This window comes from Falco cherrug, chromosome 9 (assembly GCF_023634085.1).
Source record: "Falco cherrug isolate bFalChe1 chromosome 9, bFalChe1.pri, whole genome shotgun sequence".
Classification (NCBI taxonomy): Eukaryota; Metazoa; Chordata; class Aves; order Falconiformes; family Falconidae; genus Falco; species Falco cherrug.
In genome coordinates, this window is record NC_073705.1 from 13,158,683 (window position 1) to 13,186,682 (window position 28,000).

At 50.8% G+C, this 28,000-nt stretch overlaps 1 protein-coding gene across 1 annotated transcript in view; it reads left to right on the forward strand.

Moving 5' to 3' along the window:
* The window catches only part of LOC106631359 (collagen alpha-1(I) chain-like), a 90,651-nt gene that overhangs the window by 33,861 nt on the left and 28,790 nt on the right, over positions 1–28,000 (forward strand). Inside the window, exons 2-12 of the mRNA XM_055721404.1 lie at positions 1,009–1,156; positions 1,917–2,075; positions 2,644–2,839; positions 3,406–3,549; positions 5,341–5,382; positions 17,941–18,202; positions 18,287–18,696; positions 22,086–22,130; positions 23,007–23,126; positions 27,324–27,362; positions 27,490–27,543. Coding sequence (XP_055577379.1) covers positions 1,009–1,156; positions 1,917–2,075; positions 2,644–2,839; positions 3,406–3,549; positions 5,341–5,382; positions 17,941–18,202; positions 18,287–18,696; positions 22,086–22,130; positions 23,007–23,126; positions 27,324–27,362; positions 27,490–27,543 — 1,619 coding nt within the window. The remainder of the gene's footprint in view (positions 1–1,008; positions 1,157–1,916; positions 2,076–2,643; positions 2,840–3,405; positions 3,550–5,340; positions 5,383–17,940; positions 18,203–18,286; positions 18,697–22,085; positions 22,131–23,006; positions 23,127–27,323; positions 27,363–27,489; positions 27,544–28,000) is intronic.

The window sequence follows — 28,000 nt, forward strand, 5'->3', positions numbered from 1 at the left end:
GGCAAGTCTGGACCCATGGGGTGCTGCTCTTGGTTGGTCCCTCATCCCCACGCCTTGCAGGTGGCAGGGTTATTGCCACACTGCCCAGCAGCATAAAGGGATGACAAGAAAGGAGGGACCTGGCTGCAGGTGGCTCTGAGGTAGAAATGGTGTATCCAGGTAGAGCCAGATGCCTGCCTATGATTTTTTATTATTTTTTTTTTTTCACTAATGGAGGGGAACAAGAGACCTTGTAATTTCAAACAAACGTTTATTCAGGTATTTCTGTAGTTGAAGGATTCTTTAGTTACAGCATGAACTTGGAAGGGGAATGTCTTTTATTCACCAAGGGAGTTAAAAGCCCCTCATGAGACTGAAGTGACGGAGCTGCTGCCAGATAGCCCAGACCAGGGGCTTCTGCCCAATTCAAACCATCTTGCTTGTTCACAATGTAATTCTCAAAGTGGGCCCTTCACCCGCTGGATGATGCACAGCTCCTGGCCCTGACATAGCAATGAACCCTGCTTGGGGCAGAGGGGAGTGCCCTGTGGTCTGGCTGGGCCACCTGCCCCAGTGAGGGACACGGTAACTGCATCCTGCTCCTGGTCTACTTCTTTTGAAATCAGGCAAACTTCAACAAGGAAGCTTGGGAAAGGACTGAGCAGAATTTTCTATACCCAGATGATCCAGGACTTGTGTTTTAGGACATTTGTGTCCCCAGCTCTGCTTTAAAGTCCTGAGCATCCCAACTGTATTGTCATAAAGGTAGCAATGGCCTTTCGTGTCTCTAGGACACTGACTTCTCAACATGTATTCTGTTCCAAAAATCACCTGGCTGCTCCTGAGGTTATCTGAGTGTTTGTTTTGGTCTGACCTTACTGATTTTGTGAATTATTTTAATTTGCCCAAATTGCATTCTCTTCTTCCTGGGGGTTTTGTCTGTTGTTTAATAGGAAGAATAAAGAGAGCAGAGCCCTGTAGGGAAGGTCTCTCAGCTACTGAGCATCTCTTTCTTCTCCCCCAATGCAGATGAAGTTAACTTGCTGGACAAAATTACTTCCCATGCGCAGGACCTCAGCAATGTTTCCTTTGGCTATGATGAAGCCAACTGCAGCATCCTGGAGATTGGGCAGTACGCTACCCTCAACATCCCTACAAGGGAGGCGTTTGGGGACAGGTAGGCTGCCTTCAGGGGCTGGGGTGCTGATCATCCCATGCATGCTTGGTTTGAGGGGTTGCTTTATGACCCCGTTCCATAACGGCACAAAGATAACACATCCACTCTGTGCTCTCAGGAGCTCAGTGCTTCTTCCCTCTCTTTCATCTGCCTTGGTTGTGTGCAGGCAAGACACATGGGCACAGTGCTTGACTGACCCTTTCCAGGAATGTGTTTTCTTGGTGTTCCACCAGGAAGACCTCTCTGCTCCAGCACATAATTGGAGGGAGGAAGGGACAGCACAGCCACATCTATCAGCATTGCCTGATGCCAAGGTGCTGGTCTATGGCGGCATAGACCGGGCTGGGACATTGCCACACTTGATACACGGCTGTAGCTTGCTGTGGGCAAGGACACAGGACATGGTGAGAGAAGGCAGCATTGAAAAGCTGCTTGTAACAGGGTTCCCATCCAACCTCAGCAGTGGGCAGGGCAAGACTCCCATGGGAAATCACGTGCTGAGATTGCACCTGAGAGGGATGTGTTAAGGTTATACGGGCAATGCTAATTTTGGCCTCACCGCTTCTTTTTGAGTACCTGACCTTACAATCTGAATGATTGTTTGCTCTTGTTTTTTTTATTTTTTGTTCTCACTGAGTTCATTTGTGCTGTGGCTCCTTTTTTTTTTTTTTTTTTTTTTTTTTCCTGGCCTAAGAGGGCAGTTAGTTCATGGTGGTGTAGCAGCTGCTGCAAGATACCATACATCACTTCTTTCTGCTAGGTTTGCAGATGAGCTGAGTGTACTGATGAAGCTCAGGTACTCACTGAAGGAGGACACCAGCCTCGTGACCATCCTTAGCCATCGAAGCCATGTGCTCTTCCAGATCAGGATTAACCCCTACGCCTTGGTATTTGTCACCACGAGGAGGAGACACTATGAGTAAGTTCCAGCTCAGGTGCTTTTTTTCTGCCTTTTCATGCTTCCTTTTCTACTCTGAGGGCCAGAGTTAAGGTTTCCCACTACGGGCTTTGAGCAGTGATGCTCTGACCCCACCTCAGTTGAGTCAAGGTCATGTCCCCCCACCCAGGTGACAACCAAGTCCCTCAGACCTGGTGGTGTGACTGCACAGGTAGTTGCTGCCTAACTCCACTCTGACAAAATGGTGCAGATCTGGGAAACAAAGCAAAGAACAACAAGACTCAAATACCTGGAGGTAAATCAAGTGGTAAGAGACACAAATACCGATAATTTCCCAGACACCTCAACTGGTTGTAGACCTGCCCAGATCCATTGGATAGAGATAGCATTCCCATGCTGGAGGAGAAGTGGTGGTGCTTACTTGTGACAATAAGGTGGTCCTGATTTCTCTAGTATTGTCCTTTACCTCTGCACTAAGGATGGATGTATCAGGGACCCTCGGAGCTAGTAAGGGCAAAGCCTAGTCCTGCACAAGGTGTGGGACCTGTTTCATGTTGTACCTCTTCCCTCTCCCCTCTGGGACATGCAGGTTCCCAGTTTCCTTTCTTGGTGACGGGTGCTGGCACCAAGTTGCTCTCAGCATCTCCTTGGAGAGGCTGGAGTTGCATGTGGACTGTCGGCTGGTGGACAGAGTGAGCTGGTCCAGTTATTTCGGGATGGGAGTGAACACTGAAGGGCTGGTCATCATTGGAGGCCTCATCGAGTCCTTCGAGATCCCCTTTAAGGTGAGAGCTTGGGCAGACCTGGCAAGGCTGCCTTTGAGGACGTGGTCTGCTCTAGCTGCATGAAGTGAGGTTGCAACTCCCTCTGAAGGAATCCATTGCCTTCTCTTCCTAAAACACACCATTTATTTTCCCGGTTGGGGAGGGTGAGCTTTGCAAAGGCTTTGCATTGTGCATAGTGCTTGCTTTTGGGCCAGGGCAATGCAAGTGCCCTGCGTTGCAAGGGTCCCTTTCAGTGCTGCCTCTGCACCAGGTACTGCTCAGGCTGGGTCAGGGCAGGATGCTCCCTTAGAGGGGAATAGTAAGGGCCTGATCCTGCAGTGTGCTTAGCGCTTCTTGAATCCTCACTGTTATGTAATTCAAGGATAGCTTGTACATTGCTGGCTCTTAGCCTTTGCTCCCGGGATCTTTGCATCTAGCTTTTGAAGATGAGCAGTGAATGCTGATCACTAAATCATCCTGTAAAGAAGTCCCTGGCTATGAAAGGATGGAGGCATGCACCGAGACCTTTCCCTCTCCTCTGGAGGAAGCATGAGGGTAAACGATGGTTTCTGTGTTTTCCTCCCCAGGGTGCTCTACAGCAACTGACCTTTGTGATGGGAGACCCAGCAGCCGCTGGCGAGCACTGCCACAGCTACAACTCAACGTGCACACACTTCTTCAACCTCAACCGCTTCGCTTCCCCATGGGACCTTTCACCAGCCTGGCCAGAGGTGTGACTGAGGGCAGCTGACAAATCTGGGGGTTGCTGGTCCTCTTTGGTGTAACATGGTTCAAATGAAAGGACCAGCCCAGGACATCCACGCAGCCTGGAAGTACTTGGGTCTCCAGTTGAGTTGAGGTGCAAGGAGGTGATGGTGGCCAGCACATGGGGTGGTTCTTCATTCACCATCCAAACCCTCCTTCCAGGTCATAGATGGGTTTGGTGCAAAGGGAGAGTTAAAAGGAGAGTTTCTGAGCCAAAGAAAGGCTAGGGGGGTGTATGTGCTTATGTGTTTAACACAAGAAAGTTTTGAGTAGCTATTGAGTAATACTGCAGCTGGAGCTTCACTTTAGGAAGAGGCCAAAAGCTGTACTCAATAATTGTACATCACTTTGAAATTCTTGCTCACTCCCAGCAAGATGGCTGCACTGCACCCTTTGGTGCATCATCCTTTCAAAGGTGGTCTCCTCTGTTTTGTGAGCATTGCTGGAAAACAGAAGTTTTGTGGATTTAACATTTATTACAGTGTTCAGCCATTTTCCAAGAAATATGTTTGTGCCAAAACCCCCCAGATCACATAGTAAATCCCCATGGAGCACCCCACCCAGTCTTTCATCAGGAGCTGGAGGTGGCCCAGGGAGACACCTCATCTCTCTAGACCAGGTACCCAGAAGGGTTTTGTAGCTGCCTGGGAAGGGCTTGCTGAAGGGGCAAGCACCTATCGTCAGTTTGGCACAAACCTCTGGAGTGTAATACCCTTTTCTGATGGTTTGGTGAGGAGCTGGGCCAGCTGCTGAGGACGGGCAGTGTCAAGGGAGGGAACTGGGTGTCGGATGGGGCATCTGCCCTGTCTGGATCCTGCCCAGTGTTTCCTTCCTGCGGGATCCTGGTGCCAGCACACCCAGGCAGCGAAGTGGGAGCGGTGACACCCAGCTGGTGCTGCTGCCCCTGCCTCTCCCTGCCCCTGGGGCAGCCCTGCAGTAACTGCCCCATTCCCCAGGATGGGCTGCATCAACCTCTGTATTTACTGTTTTAAGAGGAGGATTTCAAGAAAAGCCTGGATCATAAGGGATTGAATAGGAGCTGGCTTTGCCAGGGAGTAAATGTGGAGAAGGCAAAGTATGTGACGCAGAGCAGGCCACACTGGCTGCCTGCTCTAAGGAGACTGGTGTGTTTGAGTTCCTAGCAAGTGTCACCCATGGTCAGCCCCAAAATGTTACCTGGCATTTCTCATGCTGACAGGCCTTAGGTACTAGCTGTAGCTCCGACAAAAGTTGGACTTACTCCCTAGAGCGAAGAAGGACAAAACCCCACAAACCAAAAGCTACAAGATGTGACTTCTGATAGTGTAAGGTGGTGGGCTCCTCTTAACCTGCTCTCAATATCTAATCTCCTGTGCTCTGTAGGTGTGGAGCACTCACCTGACCGGCTCCCGTGGCTTACCCAGCAGAGAGAAAGTTTTATTTTAACCATCAGTAAGTTGACTGTCAGTGGGAACGCACAGGATAATTGTGCCCCACCTCACACCAGCTCCCACCTCTTGCGGGCCTGCTTTAAGACTGATCAGCTTCAAAACGAAAAGAAACTGTAAAAGTCACCCAAACACCTCAGAGGTTTAATCAAAAGCTGTTCCCTCATGTCACAATGAATGGCTGGTTCCCGCTGTGCTTTCCCTGGATGTCTCCTGTGCCGTCACAGGCAGCGTGCCCTTCAATCCTGAAGCCAACAAAAAGCGCGTGCTTAAGTCAGTGGAGGTCCTTGGGCAGTGATATTTTTCCTCTTTCTTTCTCCATCTGTCCAGGTGCCCAAGGAAACCAATGAAATTCAGGACTCGTCTCTTCAGGTATGACTCCTGCATTGCTGTGGGAGGTATGTGCAGGGACCCTCTCTCCCTGTGCCCCTCCGGTATGTCTCATCACCAGAATGTCTCCTGGGGAAACAAGTTGCTCTAAGGAGCAATCGGGTACAAAGGCAAAATACCCAGGCAAAGCTACTAGTTATTATTGGCTTTATTGCAATCTCGCTCTTTAATGGTTTGAATGTAACTCGACGTGTCTGGGAGCTGGTGGAAGCCAAGGTGACTTCAGGTGACCTTCCTGAGCATTTGCACTGAGCCTAAGAGGGGTGGCTCGGTGAAGGTGGTGATGAGCTGGGTCAGGGCACTGCACGCACGGAGGTGTCGGTGGGTCTGCCCGCGAGCCTGGCTGTGGCTGGGGTGGCTTGGAGGGAAGGAAGCAGCGAGGTTAGTGGGGTGGCAGGTCTCACCATGGGACAGGAAAAAGCAGGAGGCTGGGTGACTGCTGCTTCTGCCTACATGGGACATGGCGCCGGCCTGGGGAGGGCTTGCTGCTGCTGCTCGCCATCCTTGAGGTGGCGGGAAGGGCTTGAAGCTCTGCAGTGGGCGCAGGCAGCTGTGGTTCTGGGGGTTGCAAAGCATCATGCTTCCTTGGCCTGGTTCCTTGGGGAGCCTGCTGGTGGGAGAGGGATAGCTGCTCCAGAGTCCCACTGGTGCTCATGGTGCTGGGGGCTGCCACCTTCCCCTCCGAGCTGCTCTCACCCAGCAGGAGCTTGGTGCGTTGCTCCAGGCTTCTCTCTGTGCATCGGGGAGATGGGTGATCGCTCTCAGTGGGGCAGGCTGCAAGCCCTTTATGTTTCTGCTTTATTGGGGATTTCTAGCCAAGGTTTGCTGTTCAAGTTCATGCAAACAGGTGTCCTGAGGGGGAAATCTGCCAGCGAATGTAAACTGAGATTTTTTTGTATGTGTGGCTGAGCAGTACAGAGTCCTTTCTGTGTTCCCTTCGCTCTCCCAGGCATTGCTGTTAACTGTTTGGGGATAGCCTCTGTTCTCATGCCTGATTTAAACTGTCTGGCTGCACCTTGCTAACTCCTTCATGCGAGCTATGCTTCATGTATGGCCAAGTGGTCTTTTGCAGCTGGGTTCGTATCATCTGCTCCGGGGCTTAATCATGGCACAAGCATTGCAGCAGCAGGCATCCTGCTGCTTTGCTGATGAGGGTGCTTATGGGTTGGGTTTGTGATGATGATAATGAGCTGAGATGGCAAAATGACTCTTCCTGAGCATGTCTGAAAGGTGGTCTCTGCCTCCCTGCAACCACTTCTCAGGTCCTGATGGATCCTCTTTAGGATGTGCTCCCCCATCTGATGCTCATTTGCCAGCTGACCTCGCTGCCAGCGGTTCTCCCAGCAACTGGTGTGAATTGGTGAGATGTTGCCGTAAAAAGAAAAGTGGTGACATTCATGGGTCTACAGGGGAAGACTAACAATATTCTGGATTTGGGACAAGTTTATTTTTCAAGCACTTAATCAGGACCAGAGGCGCCTCGGGATCTCTGACATTTGGATTTATTAAAAGAAAAAAATGCACTACTAACGTGTTACAGTTTGAAAATAATGAAGAGCAGATCAGCTCTGCTGCAGGGATGATCCACAGCTATACTTTGTACTGTGCCTTTGTTCATTTAGAAGTAAATTAGTATATTGGTGAATTTCTTAACTGCTAATTAGAGCTAAATAATTGTGGAGGGCTAGGGTGATGGTGGAGAAAGATGTAAGTGGATGAAGGCAATTGCTTAGTTGTTTGTTACTGGAAGCCTAAATTATACCTGAATCGTAGTCTGGTCCATTTTTTTTTTTGGTTTGGTTTTTTTTTGGTTTTTTTTTTGAGGGATGGTTTGTAATTTATGAGCAGTCTTTGAGACCTGGATGGTATTGAGCCACTTCTACCTTTTATCTTCTCTTTGTCTGCCTGTACTAAATGTGAGCAAGAGGGCTGAGGTGATTACTAAACTTAATGGCTTTTTCCAAAGCAATTTGATCTGCGATCCTAAAGCCATTCAACCAAAAGTCAAATAAAGCCTAAATCTCACTGATTTCCAAAGACACAAAATTTGACAGGTTTCATTATCTGGACAGTTCAAGCTACTTCCGAGATTTCTCCGTGATTAAAAAAATAAAGTGCTATTCCACCTTACCAAGCCATGAGGCATCCTCTAGCGAGAATTGCAGCTACTCCTCCACATTTTATGATTTGACCTTCTGCCTTAGTTCAGGTTTTTGTGCCCTTGCTGGCTTTTATGGCTTGCCATATGCCAGAAGTATTGCAGCAAGGGCTTGGTTTGATCGGCAGCTTCTCTGCTCCTTCTCAAGCAACTTCACGGGGCATTGCACCTCCCAGCAGTGCCTGGTGCCCTGCTGCAGGTTGGTGGCCACTTGCTCGGGGCAGCTGCGTCTCCTGCGTGCAATGGCAGCAGGGCTGTGCTCTGCCCCAGGGTTGCTTCAGAAACTATTTTTGCTCTTTTTTTTTTTTTGGAGGAGGAGAGGCGCTTGTGCTGTTTGAGAGCGTGGCAGGGAGCATGGGGAGTCCTGCAGAGTTGTTCCAGTCTGGATGTGACCCTGGGATGTGATGCTTGCAGGGCTCTTCAGGCTTTTGGGTTGCTTCAGGGTGCCTGGGTAGGATGCTAGCGAGCCCCAAACATCCCCCTGTGAAAACAGGGCACTGCTAAGGCATCTCACATGGACTTCCAAAAGGAAATAATTAATCTGGTATATTATTTAGGCTTACAACATATTCAGTTCCAAAATCCAGCACCCAGGTACCGTATGAAACTTGTGAGCAAAAATTTCTGCCCTTGGTTATACGAAGTAGTGATGGGGGAGGGGTTTGCTGTGGGGAGCTATTCCAGTTTTGATGGAGCAGATGTCTGCTGCACTCCTGGCCCAAAGCAACTGGAGAAGGACCGTGCAATGCCTTAGCTGGGGGCTGCAGCCCTGTGCACCTCCCCCGGGAAGCAAGGGCAACGCCAAGCTGAGCACCAGGAGGGGATTCCCTTCCCCAGACCCCTGCTGTGGATGCTGCAGATCCAAAGGCAGAATTACATCTGGCCTGATCTGCTGCTGAACGCCGCCCATAGGATTTCCTGGCAAGTATTCCTCCTTCAAATCAGTGAAGCTTGCTTAGTAAGAAGTCCAACCTTGATTTTCAACTTCCCCATGACTGAGCTTCTTCCAGGGGCTTGATGCTAGAATGTGCTGGAAAAAGAGTTTAAAACTGTCTTTCTCTGATCTTGAGATTGTAAATCATATTGTACCTTTGTGTGTTGGATAGAAGCCTCTTCTAGCCAACAAAAACGTGTTTCCTGAGAGGAGACACTAAGCTTTGAAAATACACATCACCTAGCTTGACCTAGCTGAAAACTAGGGCAGCATGTTATGCTGGTTGTCTGGGCTTCTGTAGGCAGAGATGCTCCAAGCTGGGTTTTAACCTGTTTGCCATTTAGAAAGTCAGTTGAGTTTTTGGATCGTGGTATCAAACCGTACTAGCTGGGAAAAAAAGCCCTGCAGAAGTCTGGGATCATTACATCAACGTTACATCTTTGTCAACAAAACACTCTTAATCTCCTCAGGCAAGATACAGAGTTAGTTACATGGCTACTCCTTTAAAACCATGGCATTAATTATCTGTGGTTTCTTTATTAATGAGCCCCATATTAGTTGCTGTATTATTTTTCTTGGGCTTGGCTTGAGGGAAGAGGTCTGTAATGACTCAAGGCCTCCTGTTTGCATTTTTTCTTTTTTTCTTTTTTTTTTCCTTTTTTTTTCTTTTTTTCTCCCCCCCCTGGCACAATATAAAGCCTTTTCCCGGTCCCCTGGAGCTTCCCCAGCTTTCTGAGCCACATTGAAAAATCAGTGCTCGTGTTCGCGAGAGCCTGCTGCTATTTGAATGCTTTTTAGTTTGAATTCTTGGGGCAAGATTGAGAAACCCCTCCTCCTTGTCCCTTCTGGACTAGAAAGTATCTCGTTGTCTTCTGGTTATGTCATCTGGCTTTTGTGAGACATAGACAGAGGCGGCAGCTCCTGCTCCCCGCGCCGCTGCGGGTTTGGCTGCTTCCACGTGGCAGGGGGTTGCGATGGGGACCCCGTGCTGGCACTGGGGATGGCTGGGTCAGCGATTTCTCCTGTCTTTACTTTCCTTGTCCAAGTTGATTTTCTACAAATCATAAACTCCATATTGCTTATCACAGGCCAATTCCTTTTTTTCTTCTGCTTTACTATCCTTAATGGTCACTTTCAGTTTCTGCTCATTCCCACCTTCCCAAGTCCAGTTTCTGGGGGTTTTAAACCCACATGCCTTCTGCCTCAACTCTCAGGCTTTGGATGACTCCCGAGCTCTTTAAAGCAGTTCCCAATTTGTCTTTCTCAGCTGGTTCTTCTCTAAATTTGGCCTATTTGAAGGAGCAAACACGTACGCTATTGATTTTGGCTTTTGGTTCTGTTTACACAGAACGGATCTAATTCAGTCATGACGACTTGTGCCTAAGAGACCAGTAACTCTCAGCTTGGAGAGCCCTTTCCCCTGAGCTCGCCAGATGGGAGTTTGCAGGATGGACCTTTCCCATGTCGGACAGTGAAGCTGAATTAAAAAATGTTTGTCTGCAATGTGTTGGAATTCAGGACTGTGTTAGTGCAGGCTGCCAGGGCTGGATCCCGGCTTCCCACTGGGAGTCGGCATCCCTGGCTGGTGTGCATCCTATGGATTCCTTCTGTGCTGCCTTTACCCGAGTACCTGAACGCCTCAGCTCCTGCCCTGCAGTGCCTCACAGCCGGCAGTGAATAAGACCTGGGCATCTGCTGGCAATAACACTTAAACCCGGTGTTTTAGGAAATTGGGATCAGAACTTGGGCTGTAAGCCCTGGCTTCCCACCATACTCTTCCTCACCCGATGCCATCTGCCAGCTGTGCCTAGATGTCTTATCCACAGGTGACTTTCCTGTGAAGAACTTGCTTTTAAATCTTTGGCTTTGTGGAGTTGTCCTCATGAGGCAGAGTCTCCAGCATCTTTTCAAGCCAGGTCTCCCGTTGTCCTCTGCCTGTCCCATTGTTTCTGGCTGTTGATACCCATGGGCTTCATGGGCTTGAGCCTCCAGCCCCCCGTGATGCCCTATGGGAGCAGAAAGGTGCTGATGTCATTCATTAATTTCCCTCTTTAAGGTGTACACAATGAGACACTAAATTCTCTTACAGGTGGCTGTAGCTGAAACTTTTCAATACTCTGGTTTGATTTGTTGCAAAATGTGTTTAAGGAAATTAACACTTTGGATCAAAACTGGTCTTCAACCAGGAGAAATACAGGTCAAGTTGGAAAGCTGAAGTGCTTTGATTTTTTTTTTTCCCACCATTAAAGCTATATTTCAAGACTATTTTTAATCGGAAAACCCCTGAAAGCAACAAAAATGCAGCATCAAAACCACACTACTTTGAAATTTGATTTTTGGAAGAAAAACCTGAAATCTTTATTTCAGCTCATGAGGAAATGGTTGTGGATTTTATCCCTGCCAGGGACTGCTGCACAGAGGATAAATATTCACCTTGCTCCCCTCAAGGGAGCTGTTCTCCTGTGGCGATAGTCACCCGGGGGTTGTGTATCCCTGCTGACATTTGTCCTCCTCTTAGGAGCTTGTCTGGGATGTATAAATGAGGAACGGGTCTGTTACGGTTCTCTCCAAAGTGGCTCCTCAGACTTTGCAGGTCTGCAAAGCACTGGTCACACCACCACAGCGGGGCAGGGAAGACCATGGAATCATTCAGATTGGAAAAGACTTTTAAAATTGAGTCTAGCCATTGGTGATGCTCATGAGTACCTGCATGGATGCAGGCTCCAGACCTTGGGCAAACCCTCCTTCCAGCGAAATGAGGCTGGGGTGGAGGCATGGCTTGCAGGATGACAGGTGATGTCAGGGCAGGCTCGGTTATTATGGAATCATTGGGTAGTTTGGGTTGGAAAGGACCTTAAAGATCATCTAGTTTTACAAGCACATGCCAGCATTTCTGGGGGGGACAGTGTGAGGGTGTCTGCTATGGGTGGTGTGTGATGGGGTGAAGGAAGGGTGTTGAGAAACCTCCTCTCTGGTTTCCTGAGAGGAGCCATGCCTCTGCTGATTCATTTTAATGGGTTCGATGGGACCCTTGCAGCCTCTTTGCCTGGGGTTTCAAGGCACATCTAGGTGTCAGGGGCTTCTCAGTTTTGTTAGCAACTTAACAGCAAACTTAAAAAGACTCCGTGTAACAGCCCATTGATTTTAAGAGCTTTCTTGCTACAGGCATTCACATGGCAGCCCATAGAAACCTGAGCCCAGTCTCCATGGCAGCAGCCAGTGCTGCAGATGAGAAGATGCCCTGGAAAACCTGCTGGCACCTTGCGGCCAGTGGGCCCTGGGACCAGGGCTGGCCACTGCTCACCCTGAAGATGTGCAGTAAACACCTGGATGTTGTACCTTGGTGCTTGTTTTAGAGATGGATGTGCGCAGCTGGCTCTCCGTGCGACCTCTTCTGCCTGTGAGCAGGGAATGTCAAATCATCCGGCAAGGTTTTTCTCTTCCCATAGCAGCTTATGCCTTGAACTTGTCCATCCTTGTCCTTTGTGGAACAGGTGAATCCCTGCGGAGGGGAAAACCTTCAGCTGCTTCTGCCCCCAGCTCCCTGGGCCAGTGCTTTGATCTAGTGCCTGAATCCTCCCTTTTATGGCTCTGTTGGGCACTTTTATTTCCTTGGGCTGCTGTTAGTGATTAGGAAAGGCCTTGGCTAGAAGGAAGCTCCGGGTGGGAGTGGGGCTGTTGTGAAGCCAGTGACTCTCCTGCAACCCCAGGTCTTGGTGGGTTCTGGCTTGGCTCAGCTGGAGCTGCGTGCCCTGCTTGGGGATTTAGGTTGGGAGATGGTGGTGATGTCCATGGTCTCAAAGGTGGAGCTTGGAAGTGAAAAGCCCCTATTTTCCCCCAGAAGATGTTGGTGCCTCATTAAATAAAGGAAGAAAATGCCTGTTACGGAGTTTCCTGCATCTTTGGGTGGCTTAGGTGCTGCGGGAGATGGGACCTTGCAGCAGATCCTGGTACCCAGGTCACGGCAGATCCTGGTACCCAGGTCACGGCAGATCCTGGTACCCAGGTCACAGCAGCCTGAGACAAGGTTCAGCACTGCTTTTTGTTCCATCTCAATTGAAATACTTTCACTGTCACATTGAAAAGCCATTTCTTAATGTCCTGCATTGTTGCAGGTCTGTTCACGGATGAAAAGTCTGGTTACAAAATAAAAAGCCAAGAACTTTTCTTTGAGGGGGGTGGCTGAAGAGGTCGTCTGCACCCCTGCTACAAAATACGCCTAGAAATAGCAAACCCCAAAGCTAACGAGGAAAAAGTCCCTTTGTAAAACTATTTTAATTGGAACTTAGAAATAGGCCAAGTCCCTGCCCCCTCCAGCTCTTGTTTCTTGTTGGATTTACTATGCGCCAAGCCCAAAATTGAATCATGCAGCTGGGATTGCAGAGGGTTTAATTACCGTGCACGGCTGCAGGAAGAGGCTCATGGAGGAGCATCTAACGCCTGGTCCTCGCCTCCAAGCCAATTTGTGCCATGAGGAGGATGGGGAGATAAACTTCCTCTGCCTCCCTCTGAGATGAATTTTTAGCCCCTTTCATGTTTCAGATGCTTTTCTCCAGAGTCCCAGCTGTTGGAGTTGGAGGTTTACAAATAATGCTAAATATGTTTGCTGGCCAGATGTTGGAGTGTGTGGTATGGAGCTGCCGCCAGTTTTGCCGTGGTTTGCTGACAAATTATGCAGGCTGTGGACTGCATTGTTCAGGGAGGAAAGTGAGCTAGTGGCTGCTAATTATAGTGCATTAATAGGAGCAATTAGCATCTTAGACTACCCAGAATCTTCTCCTGGACAAGCCACAGGAGCCGGGTGCTGGGGAGGTGAACGGCAGTGGTATCTGTGGCCAAGCACGGGCTTTGTGGGTCTGGTGAGAGGGTTGTGGGTAGAGCTGAGGGCACTTTGTGGGTCTGCAGAGTCTCCAGGTCTGCCCCATGCTCTGTGCTTCCCTTCCCAAGGTGGGAAGGGTCTCCTTGCTGGGGGTTGGTAAGGAGTCAGCCCTGCAGTGCTCGGCTGGGCTGAGGAGGCTGAACCAGCTGCCTGCAGGTCCCTTGGGTTGCCCTTCGGTTCCTCTCACATCCTCCCTGCGAAGGTGACCTTGCAGGGAATGTGGTTGCTCATAATTAACAGCTGAATCGTTTTAAAGATGTACAAATGATGGAGTCAAGTTTTAGCCAGAATGCTTTTTCTGCAGCGCTCTGTTTGATTTCTTGCTTGAAAGGACTTTGTAAAATAAACTAGGGTTTTTTTCTAAGGCGTATTAGTTAAAAAAAAAATAAATAAAAAAAAATAAAAAAGTGCTGGTTTAGAGTCTGTATGTTATAGCTCCTTACTGACCGCCGCCAGCTCACAGTCATCCTGCTTAAACAGAAACAGGACCACAAACCAAGTTAGTTAAAGCTAATGAGAGGGGGACTCTTAACTGGGTTTGAAATCTGGCTTATATGTTACTTTGAAGGAGCCTCTGAAGGGTTTTATCCTCATGTAATTGAATTCATTGATTCTGATATATTTGGGAAGACTAATTTAATCCAGGGTGCTGATGGTCTCTGCATCAGCCGGGCGGTGTGGCTACATAGGGGCTAGCCCGGGTGAATAGTGTCTGCTTTTCATACAAGCCGTCATTAATCCCTTGGAGCTCCCTCTCCCCGGTGGCTGGTCGTGCTGTGTAGGAAGGGAAAAAAAAAAAAGAAAATTACTATGCTGTGTAAAAAAGGGCTGTAAAATGGAGATAGAGGAAGAAAGCCCATCATAGCAAGGGCAGGTTTCTGCCTTTCCTCAGCTCCAGTTTCACAGCCCTGTTTAGCCTTGGACTCACGTGCAAGGAGAGGGAAGGAACAACGTGCGCGATGGGAAAGCACCAAAGGCTCCTGCCTTGTCCCGAGAGCCTGGACTGCCGCGGGGGGCTGCGAGTCGGACCTGGCAGTGGGTCAAGCTGATGCCTGGCAGCTCTGTCCTCACCCTCCCCACATGCTGCATGGCTTCAACCCCTATTCCAGCAGCTTTGGGGTTCCAAAAAAAAAGCCTGAGGGTTTGATGAGCTGATGGCTCTGGTTTTCTTACTTCCAGGAGAAAGGTGGGCCTGCAGGTGTGCGGTGGGTTAGAGGAGAACATGGCTGGCGGGGCGGTACTGGTTTGCTCTCTGGGCTGTGTTGTATGCTGTCACAGGGGAGGAATGTTCTTTCTTTGGTTGTTCACTAACGTTTCTGAATGGCTTAAGCAAAACCACAGGGTCTTCAGCTGGAAAGGTGCTACGTTCTGGGTGGAGTTTCTGATGCTGATCTAAGGGCAGCAGGGCAAGGGCTTGTCCTGCCCTAGGTCCTGTTCCCAGCAGTCCCCCATTCAGCACTGTGCTCTGTGAACTGCACGGTAGGGTCCATGCAGCTCCCTGGTCTGCCTGAAAAACCACTCTAGCACCAAAAAATTTCTTTAAAAAATCCGGTGCCATTTTAATGCAGTGCAGAGTGTGTCCATGTGGTGAGCTTTGCCCAGCTTGCAATTGCTTCCTCAGACCGACTGCTACCAGCCACTGCCCAGGCCCCTGTGGCTCTAAGCAAAGGGCACAGGCTGGCCAGGATGCTTGGATGAGGGCAGGGACGTGCCAGCTGGCCACACTCAAGAGCTTGCCGTGATGCTCCAGGTCCAGCCTGCCCATCCTGCGGATGAGCAGCACTGGCTGCTTCCCTGCTCTCACCACTTGAAGCCTGATTTCCTTCCACCTCAAAGGCAGCAAAACCGCTGTGATTTAATTGGCAGCATGTTTTAATTTGTTCCAGACTCTGCAGGCTTGTTCATTGTACATTAGCATTTCTCTTGATGAAAACAGCTTCATTGCAGCCTGTCCCCTTCAGGTGCTTTGCTCTGATGACTTTGTGCAGAGCTTTTGCCCCTTACTTTCCTCCATCTCCTTGAATTTTACCCAGACACTGGGTGCTGTTCAGGAAACACAGTGTTTATCTTCTTTTGCTCTTCAGGGCTGCAATGATAACAAGCTCGCCTGGAGGTTGAGCCGGTGGGCTGGGAAGTGCCCAAGGGAAAATCTGAGAGCATCTAACTGCTAAAGCTGGCTGAAGGGAGCTGGCTGGAGATGAATGAGGCTTGCCTTTTCTAAATTGCTTCTCCCTTCTCTCTTGTTTTATGTGTTTTACCCTTCAGTTGCATCCAGTGGTTTTCCCAGCCTGCAAGGCAGGACCATAGGTCCCTGTTAGAGGTCTCTGGAGAAAGAGGAGCTGGCTAGTCACCTCTGGTCTTTGCTTTCCCACTTGCTATCTCTCTTTCCTTTGCTTTCTGTCTTTTCTTGCCTCATCCTGACCTTTCTCAACCATTCCTCCTTGGCACTGGGTTGCCACTTGCCTACTTAGCACCTACTATAGACACCGTTCTTTAGTATAGACTGCTGGGTGAAGGTGTCCAGGGGTTGTGTCCTTGGCTGGCATCAGCAGTAGTTATTGGCACTGCTCACTTTTTAGGAGGATACTGATTTGCCCTTGTTAGAACTTCTTGTGGGGAAAGACTCTGTCTGGGGTGGATTTTGGAGGGGGAAAACAGTTGTCAAAATACTTCATTTTGATATTTAAACAAAAAAAAGTCAACATATTTTTTTCTGTCTTGAAATGAGGTTTAGTTTATAAAATTGCTTGTGCATGAAAGCTTGACATCAAAGTAAATTATAACAAATTCTATATAACAAACAAAGCCAGGACCGCCCAAAAAAGTTTTTGTCAACTGAGAGCAAAGCATTTTGACTGTTTTAAAAAGAAACTCTTCAAACCTGACATTTGAAAATTGAAAAATGAAGATGTTTGCTTTTCCTCCCCACTTGGAATGGGAAGAGGTTGGAAATCTCCAGCCTGATGGCATGGCATCCAGCAGCAGAGCAAAGGCTTCAGCAGCTCCTGCTGACTTTGGAGCTCCTCTGCCTCCCAGAACCCTCCAGAAGTGGGGTTGACCAGAGCCACCTCCCCCGACCCACTGGTACCATTGGATCCTCACTTGCAGAATCATCACTTCTGGCAGTGGAATTGTTGGGTTTCCTACTTGTTGTTCATGCAGCTCCACGTTAGTGCTGCCAGGCAGGCATACACCTTGGGTCTGTGGTGCAGAGCAGAATTAGAGCCAAGTAATGGGTTCAATCAACAGAAGATAGGATGGGAAGGATGATGGGAAGGATGCTCCTTACCTCCTTGTACCTCTCTGCTCCCCTTCTACAGCCCCGCAAGACAAGCATGGGCCTGCATCTCCCTCTAGTGACTTCTTGCAGACTATCTCTTCATCAGCTGCATGGCACCAGCCCCAAGGAGCCACCAGCCAGGGCTGAGCTCTCACCCAGCTCTTCTTGGTGCCATGGGCCAGGTTGTCTGTGCCCTGTGGAGCTCAGTGGAGCGCGGAGCAAGCTCTGAGCTAGGGGTGGTGGGCATGGAAGTGCTGCCAGCTGGTCCAGGAGAGGCGAAGGTCCTTCATACCCACCAGCCAACCCAGCCCTGGGTCTCTGTCTGTGTGGCTCGGTGTGCAAGCCCAGTCTTAAGACACTTACACTGGTGTGTAATGTAAAGCTGATGTGTGTTTTAAATGCAGGTAACTCTAGAATTTAACTCCTTTTCTACATTCAGTGCTTTTGCCTTGAGCGTAGATGTTTCTAGCAACATGGCAGTTCTCCTCCACCCATGGGTGGTGCCTAGGCTCCGCTGGTGGTTGTAGGGCTGAAAGAGGCATCGTGACCTGCACCATCCTGAGGGAGCCGTTTAACACGGTAGCTGAAGACAGAATGAATTCCTGGCAAGCCACTGCCTTAAATTAATTTGCCACAAGCAGCCAGGAGGCTCCTCCACCTGGGCTGGTGCCTGCCTTCCCTTCCCAACCCTCGGAGCTTTGCCAGCAGCACTATTGCAGCTGCTGGATTGGGAAGATGTGTGGTGGGGGCTGCGAGCTCCCCTCTGACCTGCCCGTACCATTGCCCCGAGACCACCAGGAGCCTCGAAATAAGGCAGAAGCAGCAAAATCAAAGGCTGAAGGGGCAGGCTGATCCCCCATGTAACTCTATACATTTGCTTTAATTGTTTTAGTAATTGCTCTCAAGCTTGGGTTTCTGTCGTTAGGCTGTGGGCTCTTCTCTCGGTGCCTCTCCAGCACAGAAAATTGCGTGGGGGGCTCAGTGCGGTGGGACTGTGAGAAGGAGGTTCATGTTAGCGTGACCCACGCCAACAACTGGCTCGTGTCCCTTGTCGAGCACCAGTTTTATTTTGTAGTGGCTGAACTGACCTGCCTGTTGCTGACGAGCTGCCCTGGAGCTCAGGGGCTCCTGCCTGGGACTTGCAAGCCATGAGCTGCTTCATCCCCCACAGCAGCGTTCATGCATGTGGGAAATTAAGAAGCACGAGTGTGTTGAACAGGGAAGGGGGCGTGGGTGTGAGGAAGGAAGTGAAAACTTCAAATTTCATTTTTTCCTTTCTTCCTTTTCAGGACTCCAGACTCACCAATTCAGATCTGAGCCTGGGGCCACCTTGGACGTGGGACAACACCCAGGAGACCCTCAACCTCCAACCCGATGGGAGCTCCCTGACATCGCTCTCTGCTACCGAGATGCCATCTGCTGAGGAGGAGGAGGGGAGCCTTTCTATTGAGGATGAAGACTTTGAGCTGTTGAACTCCACCTATAATAAAATCACTGGCCCTGGCAGGCCAGGGCTCAGCAGGAGCAGCCCGTGGGTCGCTGGTAGCTCTGGTGAGTTCATAGTCATAGTTACCTCTGGTTTTCCTGCACAACATTGTGACGCCTGGGTATCTGATGGTGCTTTTGTCCACCCAGGACCCTCCATCAAAACACACAGAGCAGCCAAGAAGGAGCGTGCCTCCGACCCCCGGGAGGAGAACGTCACCACAGAGAAGCTGACGGGTGATGCGGGCAGCCGCCGACGGCTGTCACACGGCAAACCCGGCGATGCCATCGCTGACCTGGACGTGCCTGCCACCTTCGCCAAGGTCTCCCCATCGGTGCATCAGGCAGCTGCCCCCAAAGGAAATGTTCCCAGAGGTCCCCTGGGGACGGGGTCAGCGGTGGGTGTCCTGGAGCATCCTCCAGTAGCAGCCAGCCCTGCTGTCCCAGGGCTCGGGAATGGTGCTGCCCGCTCAGGGCACCCCATCTCACCGGTGACACGCAGGCAGCAGGGTCATGCGAAGCCGGGACCACCGGGGCTGCCAGGACCACCGGGGCTGCCGGTGAGTGGTGGAGGTGATGGCTGTGGGAGGGGAGTGATGGGTGGTGGGTGCATCTTCCCCTCCAGAGTGGGTGGTGGGTGCAGGCTGCTGAGCTGCAGTGCCAGCAGCTTCCCATGGGAAACTGGGGGGGAAACTCTTCTCTGTGCAGGCAGCATGGGGCTGTGCACCAGCCTGGCCCTGTGAGAAGAACCAGAGAAGGTTTTTTGATGTGCCTGAAGAAACTCTACTGGCAACTGAAGAGGAGATGATGATTCCCTTATCCCCCCTGCCCTAGAGATGGTCTCAAGTCATTTCACCACATTGTTAGTTTTCACTTCACCAGGCCCTGCCCAGAGGCAGGCTGAGGGGCTCAGTGAGGCCAAGCCATCTCCTCCAGCCCCTGTCCCCACATCAAACCCCACGTGTCAGCACATAGTCCCCACCGGCATCTCTGTCTTTTGCTTCTCTACCACTGTGACACCCCAGAATTTGTGCTGGTACTAAGCAGAGCATTGAATTTGTCTTGAAATAAGTTTTGAAGTTTTGATATTTTTCAGATTATTCATCCATCACAGTGAAGTCACCAGTTTTCACTGAGAAGCAGCAGAATATTTTTTTTTCCTATGTTTATTTTCTTCCAACAACATGATTTCCCTTATTTGGTTACATTTTTTAATTCCTCTAGAAAATTGCATTTGATTTACCCAGTGCCACATAGTGACTGACCATGGGCACCTTCTCACCCACCCTGGGCATCTGCCCACACAAAAGCCATCTGGGATGCCCTGAGCTCGGGGCTGCCCTGGGGGATTCATCCGGATGCTGCAGGGCAGGTCTCCACACGTGGCTGGTTTTATGGCTGTTCAAGGGACTTGGCACTAAATTTGTCACGGATGAGCCAGGCTTCATAGGATAACTGTTAAATTTAGGACTGCTAGCTTCCCCCTCGAGCCATCTCCTTGCTGCTGCAGCTATTGCCTGCAAAAATAGAAGAAAATGGCAAAAGGAACAGATGCTGAAGGATGAAAAAAATCCCAGAAGTGCAGGAAACGTCACGGCATTTGACAGCCCTGCTGCCAGCCGGCAGAAGGGGAGGCAGCACGAGGAGGGGACCCAGCCAGGAGGGAACTGCTTTTCCCTCCTGTAAAAAGCATTGAGATGGGGTTTTCTTGGTTGTGAGCATCCTGGGTGGAAACACAGGTACAAGGAGCTCCATTGGGGCATTAGCAGTTTGAGATGCTGGCACAAGCAGGTGTGGGCTTGAAGCTCTGCCATGGCATGTGCCGTGCATGGTTAGAGCTATTATTGGAGCTAAAATTATGTCCTGAGCATGTCAGCCTTTCCTGATGTTTCGTTACTGCTCCCCAGGGCTGAGGACAAGTGGGGTCTGCCCTTGCTGCTGGTCCCCGAAGGTTCTCCTGCCTCCTTGGGTCTCCATCCCACCAAGCCCCTTCAGCCGCCCTGAGTCATGGGGGGTCCCAGGCACATAGAGGCTGTTTTGGGGCTGCTGCCCAGCCCTGAATTCATACCCACACGCCTCACTGCTGCCATGCCCCATGCTCGTGGTGATGCTGGCAAAGGTGCGATGGATGTTTTGGGTGTTTAAATGTATCCTGTGGAAGGGAAACCAAAGAATTGGTGTTCTTGCCTTGGAAAACTTCATTAAAAGGGGTTTTCCTTTGGGAATGGGTTTTTGCTGTACCTCTGGTTTTGGTGGGAGTGATGTGTGGCTCACCCTTTCACTGCATCATCTCGGGCAGCCTTGCACCCGGGACCTGGGCACAAGGCAGGGTGCGTGTCTGAAGGTGACATCTCTCATTATTCTTGGAGGAAAGCTTTGGGAATAATGGGGGGTTAGCATCAACTTTTTCACTTGTGGGTTTTTTCTTCTCCTCTTTCAGTGGCAGTTGATTAGGGAAATTGGTGGGGCACAGACCTCCAGCCCTGCACCCCACCAGGCTCCTCTCCTTCAGTGCAAGTTCATGTATGTCGTTTGCCACCCTCAGAGATTTTTATGCCTTTGCAAACACTTTGAGTAGCTGTTCCAGTCAGGAGGTTTGGATGGAAGTGTTTATTTATAATCCTGCCGAATCCTGATAATGCTCTAATGCTGTTCAGGGCATTTCTGGGCTGCAGACCCCACAGACTGCATGCCCTCAGTTCCCATACCAGTCACCATCCACTGTAAAGTCATTGGAGATCAACTGGGGAAAAAAACAACACGTTGTGAGAAATTAAAAGTGTTTCTTTAAAACCTGCTGATTTTTATGATCTTGCTAATCCTCCTTGCAGGGGTTTCATTGTGTTGCCAGTATTCAAAAGCTCCTTGGCTTTCATAGACAGTGTTTCATGGGGGTTCCCAGCTGTCACTATGTCCCCATAGGCTTTGCTTTTTTTTTTTTTTTTTTCCCCCTCAAACTTAGCACTAGCTGTTTAGCAGCAGAGATGTGGTTTCTATTTGTAGGCTTAAATTGAATCCTGCTGGAGGCATCTGGTATCAGGGATGACGTGAGTTTGGCCTCTTTACCCATCCCAACTTACCATTACCCATCCCATCGGCACAAGGCAGCGAGGTCGGGGCTTGCCTCGGTGGTCACAGGAATGCTGCTGTGTCTGTGCTTGGGTTGTGTTAATTCAGGGTGGATTCCCAGGCTCGCTACCAGGCTTGGATAAGGCTGTTTGCAAGCTCAGAACAAAAACGACAGCAGTAACTGGAGCCACCAGAGCCGCAGCTCTGCAGCAGACACACAGGTAGATGCTGTGCTGCAGCCCAGCACGTTATCAGTCTCTGCTGACATCTTCCAGGGAGATTTCTTTCATCACGAAAAGCCAGGATCTCCCATCTGACTTGGTTTCTGTCTGGACAGATGCTTCAGTAAGCCCTGAAGTGGGGTCACCGCTTGGCCAAAATGCGCTCTTTTGACTAGAGATGGGCTAGATCAGATCTCACACAAGTTAGAAGCCACAGATGTTTGCATCCTTGTCCAAACTACTGTTTGAGTATGTGGACATCATCCAACTTTATGGGATTTTTCCCTAACACTGTCTTTCCTCACCAGGTGTCAGGAAATGTGCTCCTGCTCCCCGGCCATATCATCTGGGGCATTTCTGTGATGGATGCTGCAGGATTACACTGTGCAGCTGCCTGAGCAGAGCTGCTTTCTGATGCCAGGGCAGGAGACTGGGAAGGGAGCAGCATAAAATAGGTTGCACTTTCCACCCGCTGGTCTTTGGGGTGTTTCTTTGAGGCTCGGTGCTGCTGGGTTGCTCTGAATCAGCCGTTTCAGTTCCTGCTTCCCTGGAGCTCGGGTGGCCCTGGCCATGGCACTGGTCACCCAGCCACCGTGGGATCTCCTCTGGTTGTGGGGTCCCCCTTTGGGGTGACACAGTGCTCCTTCTTTGCCTTTCAGGGCTGTCCTGGGAGACGTGGACTGGTGGGACCCAAAGGAGACAAAGTGAGTATCCGGGAAAACACAGGAAGGTGCAGGATGGGGTGTAGGGTCCAGGGCAAATCCCACAGGTGGTTTGGGTTGGTTTGGCTGTTTTTCACCAGGAGGGCAGTGTGAGCTTATGAAGTAGCAGCCTGGTGGCCCTTTGTGTGCATTTGGAAGAGGAAAGAACTTTTTTTACTGGGTATTTGAAGCCCAGACTGAGGACTAAGCTGTCCAGACAAGCTGCTCTCCTTCCTCTGAGCCACTTCCTGACTCTGCAGAGGCAGCAGAGCAGAGACAAAGCAGCTTTAGCTCAGGTCACCTGGAGGAGGGATGCTGGCATGTCCCGAAGTTCAGCCCCATGCTATATCCACCAGCTCATCTTGGAGGGACATCTGTCCTCCAGCACCATGTTGGTCAGACCCTCGGCTGCCCTTCCTGCTCCAGGAACCCCGCACACAGCAGCGCGCACGGTGCAGCTTGGTCTCCTGCAGCACACAGCATTGCCTTGGAGATGCTCTGGATTAAGTGCGGTGCCTCAGTTTCCCCATCAGTAAAACAGTGATAGTGCTCCCAACCACTTTTGCACAGCAGTTTCCATTTTTCCCAAGCTGTAGAGGGTCAGTCTCATTGCCCCATGAATCATGCCACTTCTGTGTGCTTTAGCTTCAATTCCTGTGGCATTTAGATGGGTCTGGGCACAGGCACGTGTGTGCGAAGCTCATTCCTTTTGCTTTCCATCTTGTCATGGTTATTTAGATGTTAAGAGCTGGTTTGAACCCAGGAACGTGCCTAGACCCAGCCTCCACCCAGAGGCTGACTTGAGTCCGAGCCCATGTCCAGCCTGTGTTGACTGTTAAGCCCCCGGCTGGTTTTAAGGAGCTGCCCTTGTCTTTCCAGGGGTACCCTGGAGCCATGGGTCGAACGGGCCCCCCCGGTGACCCGGGCCCTGTGGGCATCCCCGGTGTCCCCACCATCGTCCTCTGGAGGAACTCCAGGGAGGACTGGCAGATGTTCACGGTGAGTTACAGCCACAGCAGGCTTGGACTTCCCCGTCGGCTCCTGGGCAGGCATGCCTCTGCTGGGATGTGAGCTGGGAGGGAGGGTTTGCCATGGTTTGAAATCCCGGATATGCAGGGTGGGAAGACAGAGATGGGGTGGGCAGGTGGGGGCAGAGGGAGGATGCCAAGGCTGCAGCTCGCTGGGGGTGGCTCTGCGGGCAGCTGTGCTTGGTGAAACGGGATCAGCATGTGCCCTATTTACAGCTGTGCTCACACAGCTCTCGCTTTCCCCTGTGACCGACTGGGAGATCTTGGGTCCCTGTGGTCCACGCACATCCATGACATCCCTAGGTTGGTTCGTGGCCTACCGCTGTAGGACAGGGGCCAAAGGTCCAAGCCATGCAGAAGGCAGCCCCTCTCCTGCTCTGCATTACCAGTTACGAAGCATTGCTCCTGTTTTCCACCATATTCCAGTTTCCTGCTGTGCCCCAGCTGTGTGCCGTGGCTTTGGCTCACAGGGTTTGTGCCTGTCAAGCTTCTTGCCAAGACGAGGTATTTTTTTGCCTGAGCTCTGCTGCTGGGGGGGAGCACAGAAGCAGGGATGGGACTTGTGGGGAGGCAGGAGTGCTTCAGCTGCTGCATAGCTGGCTGCAAAACCCCACACACTGCAGAAGCGATCACTGCAGCCACCCAGCCAGCCCCGTCTGGGTTTCCCAGCTGCCTACAGCTAAGCAGCTGCTGTGGTTAATCTCAAACTCCCTCTCAAGCCTTGCCTGAGGCAGGCAGGGCAAGAGCTGAAGGCACTGGCTTTCTAACTGCCTTAGGCACTTCACCAGCCTGGGGCTCCCTGGAGTGGGATCGCTCTCTGCATTGTGCATCTGTAACATCCCTTGACTTATCTTCAACTCATTGATTTGTGAAGTGTGATGGCACCCTCCACTCCAGGACAAATGCCTTTGGTGCTGGCAAGACCATACAGCGAGGAGGACCTCTGCTCTGCAGCACAGCATGTCCTGAGAAAGGGATGATGCTGGCTGGAGGTATGAGGTGGGGAGTGGCCCCGTGCTGGTCTGGCTCCGAGCCTGGACTGACTGACCAGAAGTCCTTGGGCCAGACCTGCCCCTTGCTGTTTTGTGTTGGCTTAGATCAAAGCATCGGCAGATAAATACCTTCCTTAGAGAGCAGATTCCCCCTGGGAAGGGCAGGAAAGCTGATCATTGGGCGATACCTTGGTTGACCTGGAGGACCTCCATGTTCTCCTGTCCTCCTGCTGCTCTAGAGCAGGTGCTGTGCTGTTATCGATGCTCACAAGACCCATTGCAGGCACACAGTGTGGGAAGAGAGTAAACGGGGAGAGAGGAGAGCAAGCTGCAAGTGATGGCTGGAAGAAGCTGGCAGTGCCAGAGAGCATCTCCATGCCTGCGCCAGGGCAGTCACCTTACTCCCAGAGCATTTGGGGTGGACACCTGCAGAATTGATTCCTGTTGTCAGAGCATGATTACAGCACTTTGCAGGGCTGCTGATGCTCTTTGCTCCGCACACTCAGTCAGAATTGCATTTTTTTTTCCCCCTGCCTGCATTTGGAAAGGGATCTCGGGCTTTGTTCTTCTGCAGGCAGAAGTGCTCATGCCTACGGATGTTGCTGCAGACTGTGATTCCTCTGGTGCACCATTCCTTTGGTGCTTAGGTGCTGGGAGTGCTGGAGGGAGCAGACACTCGTCTGGGTTTGGGAAGCTGAAGCTGGAGGGCTGCCGGGGCCCTGGCCGCAGGCTCCCGGTGGGTTGTGTGCTGGCACTTGGCCCGGTGCTTTTGGCAAAGTGCCGATCTCGAGGGGAAGGCAGTGTCTGGCAGGGATGACGTGGGGCACCCAAAAGCCTTTCTGGGCTATTGTGTCTGTGGCCATATGACCCCCGCAGCGCCGGTGGCGGCGTTTTGCTCAGCAGCAGGAAACAGGAGTGCAAAGCTGTGGGCTGGGATTTGCTAATCTTTGTTGAGATAGCACAGGGGTGAAAAGCTGGGTTCTGTGGGGATGGGGGGGGGGGGTGGGGTGTGCTGTCTGCTTCTGCCGTCCCCTGTAACTTACTGGGGGGCTGGAGAAATGTTGTGGCTTGGGACAGTGCTGCTTTTGCCAACTGAATGCTTGTGATTTGGGGGCTGCAGGGGTTGACATTCTGGGCATTTGGGGTTTGTTGTTGGCTCAGCCTTTGGAAATGCAAGTCAGAGGGGCTGCTTCTCAGGCTGGGGGATGTAATGCGGTATGATGGACCAGGAAAGCAAGGGGCGTCCCAGAGCAGTTATGGCTGTTGGGATGCTCAGTAACCTGTCCTGCTCCTTCCTGGTAAAAGAAGCCTTTGCCATTCATGGAAACTGAGCAAAACCAGCTTCAGGCCACCGCGGTTCCAACCCAAGCCCCTGTCATGCGTTTATGTTTACAACAGGTTGACAGGCCTTGGGTTTGCCAAGAAGTTGTCTCAGTGTAGCTCGACGGGCAGGAGCTGTTGCAGTCTTGTTCTAGCAGTGCTGACTTCAGTAGTGGTGGAGTCCCAGAAGCTGGGGAATGAGGTGGGAGAACTGGAGCTCCCATAGTTATTAGGGAGCTTAATTTACAGTACTAGAGTCCTTTATCTCTCCCAGTATCTTTAAAAGCAAGAGGTCAGGCTGGGAAATGAGGGCTGGTAACCTTAGAGCAAAATAAAATAGTGCTTCATGCAAAAAAGAAGCAACCTTTAGGTATGTCCTGCTACTGAACAGTCAGCAGCGATGCAGTTCTATGGCTGTGTGGCTTTGTGGCCGTGGGGAGGGTGGGCACAGGGTGGGCTGGGGAGGGTGGCTGAGACCATGCTGCAGAGCATGACCTGCTCCTCGAGGAGCTGTTGGAAGGGTTTTCTCTGCCCTACTCTCGGGCTGAAGTTTTACAGGAGGATGTATCCATACAGCAGTCACTCCCCGTCCTCCATCCCCTCTATCTGCGTATGATCCCGCTGCCCGTCACACTGCTCCCTGCTGACCAGAGCTGCAGCGAGCAAAGTACCGACTATTTCCTGCTGAAATTGCAGAAGGCAATTAATTTCTCTCCCCTCTCCTTGGCATCTGGTGCTCTGAAATATGAGTTCATGTCTCCTGTGGGATTTTTTTTTTCCCCCTTTTTAAAAGGCTGGAATATTTTTTTTTAAGCCTAATGAAACAATATCCTGTCCCAAGTGAATCTGAGTTCACTGATTCCCGAGACAAGCAAAAGCTTTGGCCATGCTCCAACCACCTAAAAAAGTTTTTCTGAGCATCTTTTGAGGGAAATGAGAACTGGCTGGACAAGAGGACTGTGGCCTGGCCCTGGAAGGCTGGCAAGGATTGCTCCTGTTCACTCACGGTAATCAATTCGGGATCAACTTGAAAGGAACCAAGATGCCTGGTGCAGCATTAGAGCTAGTTAAATGCATCCATCCATCATCTGCCCCCGAGAGCCCCGCTCATTATTAGAAATATTTCCATATGTTGAAAGGTCTGTGTTTATTTTCGTTAATGAGTTCCTTGGCTTTTTCCCTTCTCTTCTCTCTGGTATCGGAGGATGGATCTTTGGGGGGGTGGACAGGAGGGGGTTTCCTGGCGCCCCTGAGGCTGAAGCTGGGGAGCACGTGGAAATCTTGCCCCTCCAGCTGCTTAGGACTGGGGTGATGGACAAGGGGGGCTTTTCTTAGCCTTTGATGCAAGCCAGGATTTGGAGGAGCTCTCTGGACCATATGTCTGGGCTCACCGTGGGAAGGAGGAGGAGGAGCAAAGGTGGGTTTTGCCTCCTGAGTGTCTGTGGTTTGTGGTGCATGGGAGGGCAGGAGGATGGCTGGTAGCTGGAGATACCTGACGGTACCTGCACTCACCAATAACATGTTTCTGACCTCTCCACATGCAAAACATTTTTGGTGTCCCAAGGCTGCAAGATCATCCACAGGGAAGCTGAATTTCAACAAACTTCAGAAGAAGTGGACTCTGTCTTAGTTTGCTAATGAGGCCAATAGTTCCTTATCTCCTACACATTGTCCTTAGATTAAGCCTTCTCCTGTGACATGCACAGAAGTAATATAAAAAAAAGTGGATTAGAGGATTGGTTCATTGCTGTCTTCCCAAACAACAGGAAAAAAGTGTTGAAGACAGCAAAAAGGGATTTGGGATTGGGTTTTGGGGTTTTTTTGACATATTGCTTTTTCTCCCACTCTCCTTTCAGCAATCATCATTTTACCAGCTTCTGCATGCAGGCTGGCCGGTGAGTATAGCTGTTAAGTAACTTTTTCTGGTTTGTTTTTCCCTCGGCTTGGTCAGCTGCGTTTTTCTTCTCTCCAAGCACTCTGTCAATGAGATCTGTTTTACAAGTGTTTCTCTTTTTCATTTAGAGAAAACCTGGAGCCCCTGGCCCCCCCGGACATCCAGGGAAAACAGGAGCACCTGTAAGTAAGAAAAGCCCTGGTGTCCCCACCGTGGCTGGGTGCTGCTTGGCCCCACTGCCACCCTGGCTGGCCCGGGGCACCCTGCAGGGTCAATGGCCTCAATCACTTGCACAGTCCTGAGCTGCCCCAAAAAGTATCTGCTGCCCGGTGGCTTCTGGCATGCTGTAATTAAGGGCTTTGGGATTAGGTTTCAAAGAAGCCTAATGGTTTGCTTGTCTGCTTTCCACCGAAACCCAGATGATGTTTGATATCTAACTCCCCGGGTTTTGTTGGCAGACGCAGCCCCTGCCCCTCTGTCTCTGCCAGCTGAATGGTGCTGCCTTGTCTTCCCCAGGGCATCGGGTTCCTGCCCCCCTGTTTGGATAGGGACCATGTGGATCCCTCCCAGAGGCACAAAAGCAAGCCAGAGACCAGCTGATGCAGTACTTGAATGGGGCCAAGCCCCATGCTGGTGGGT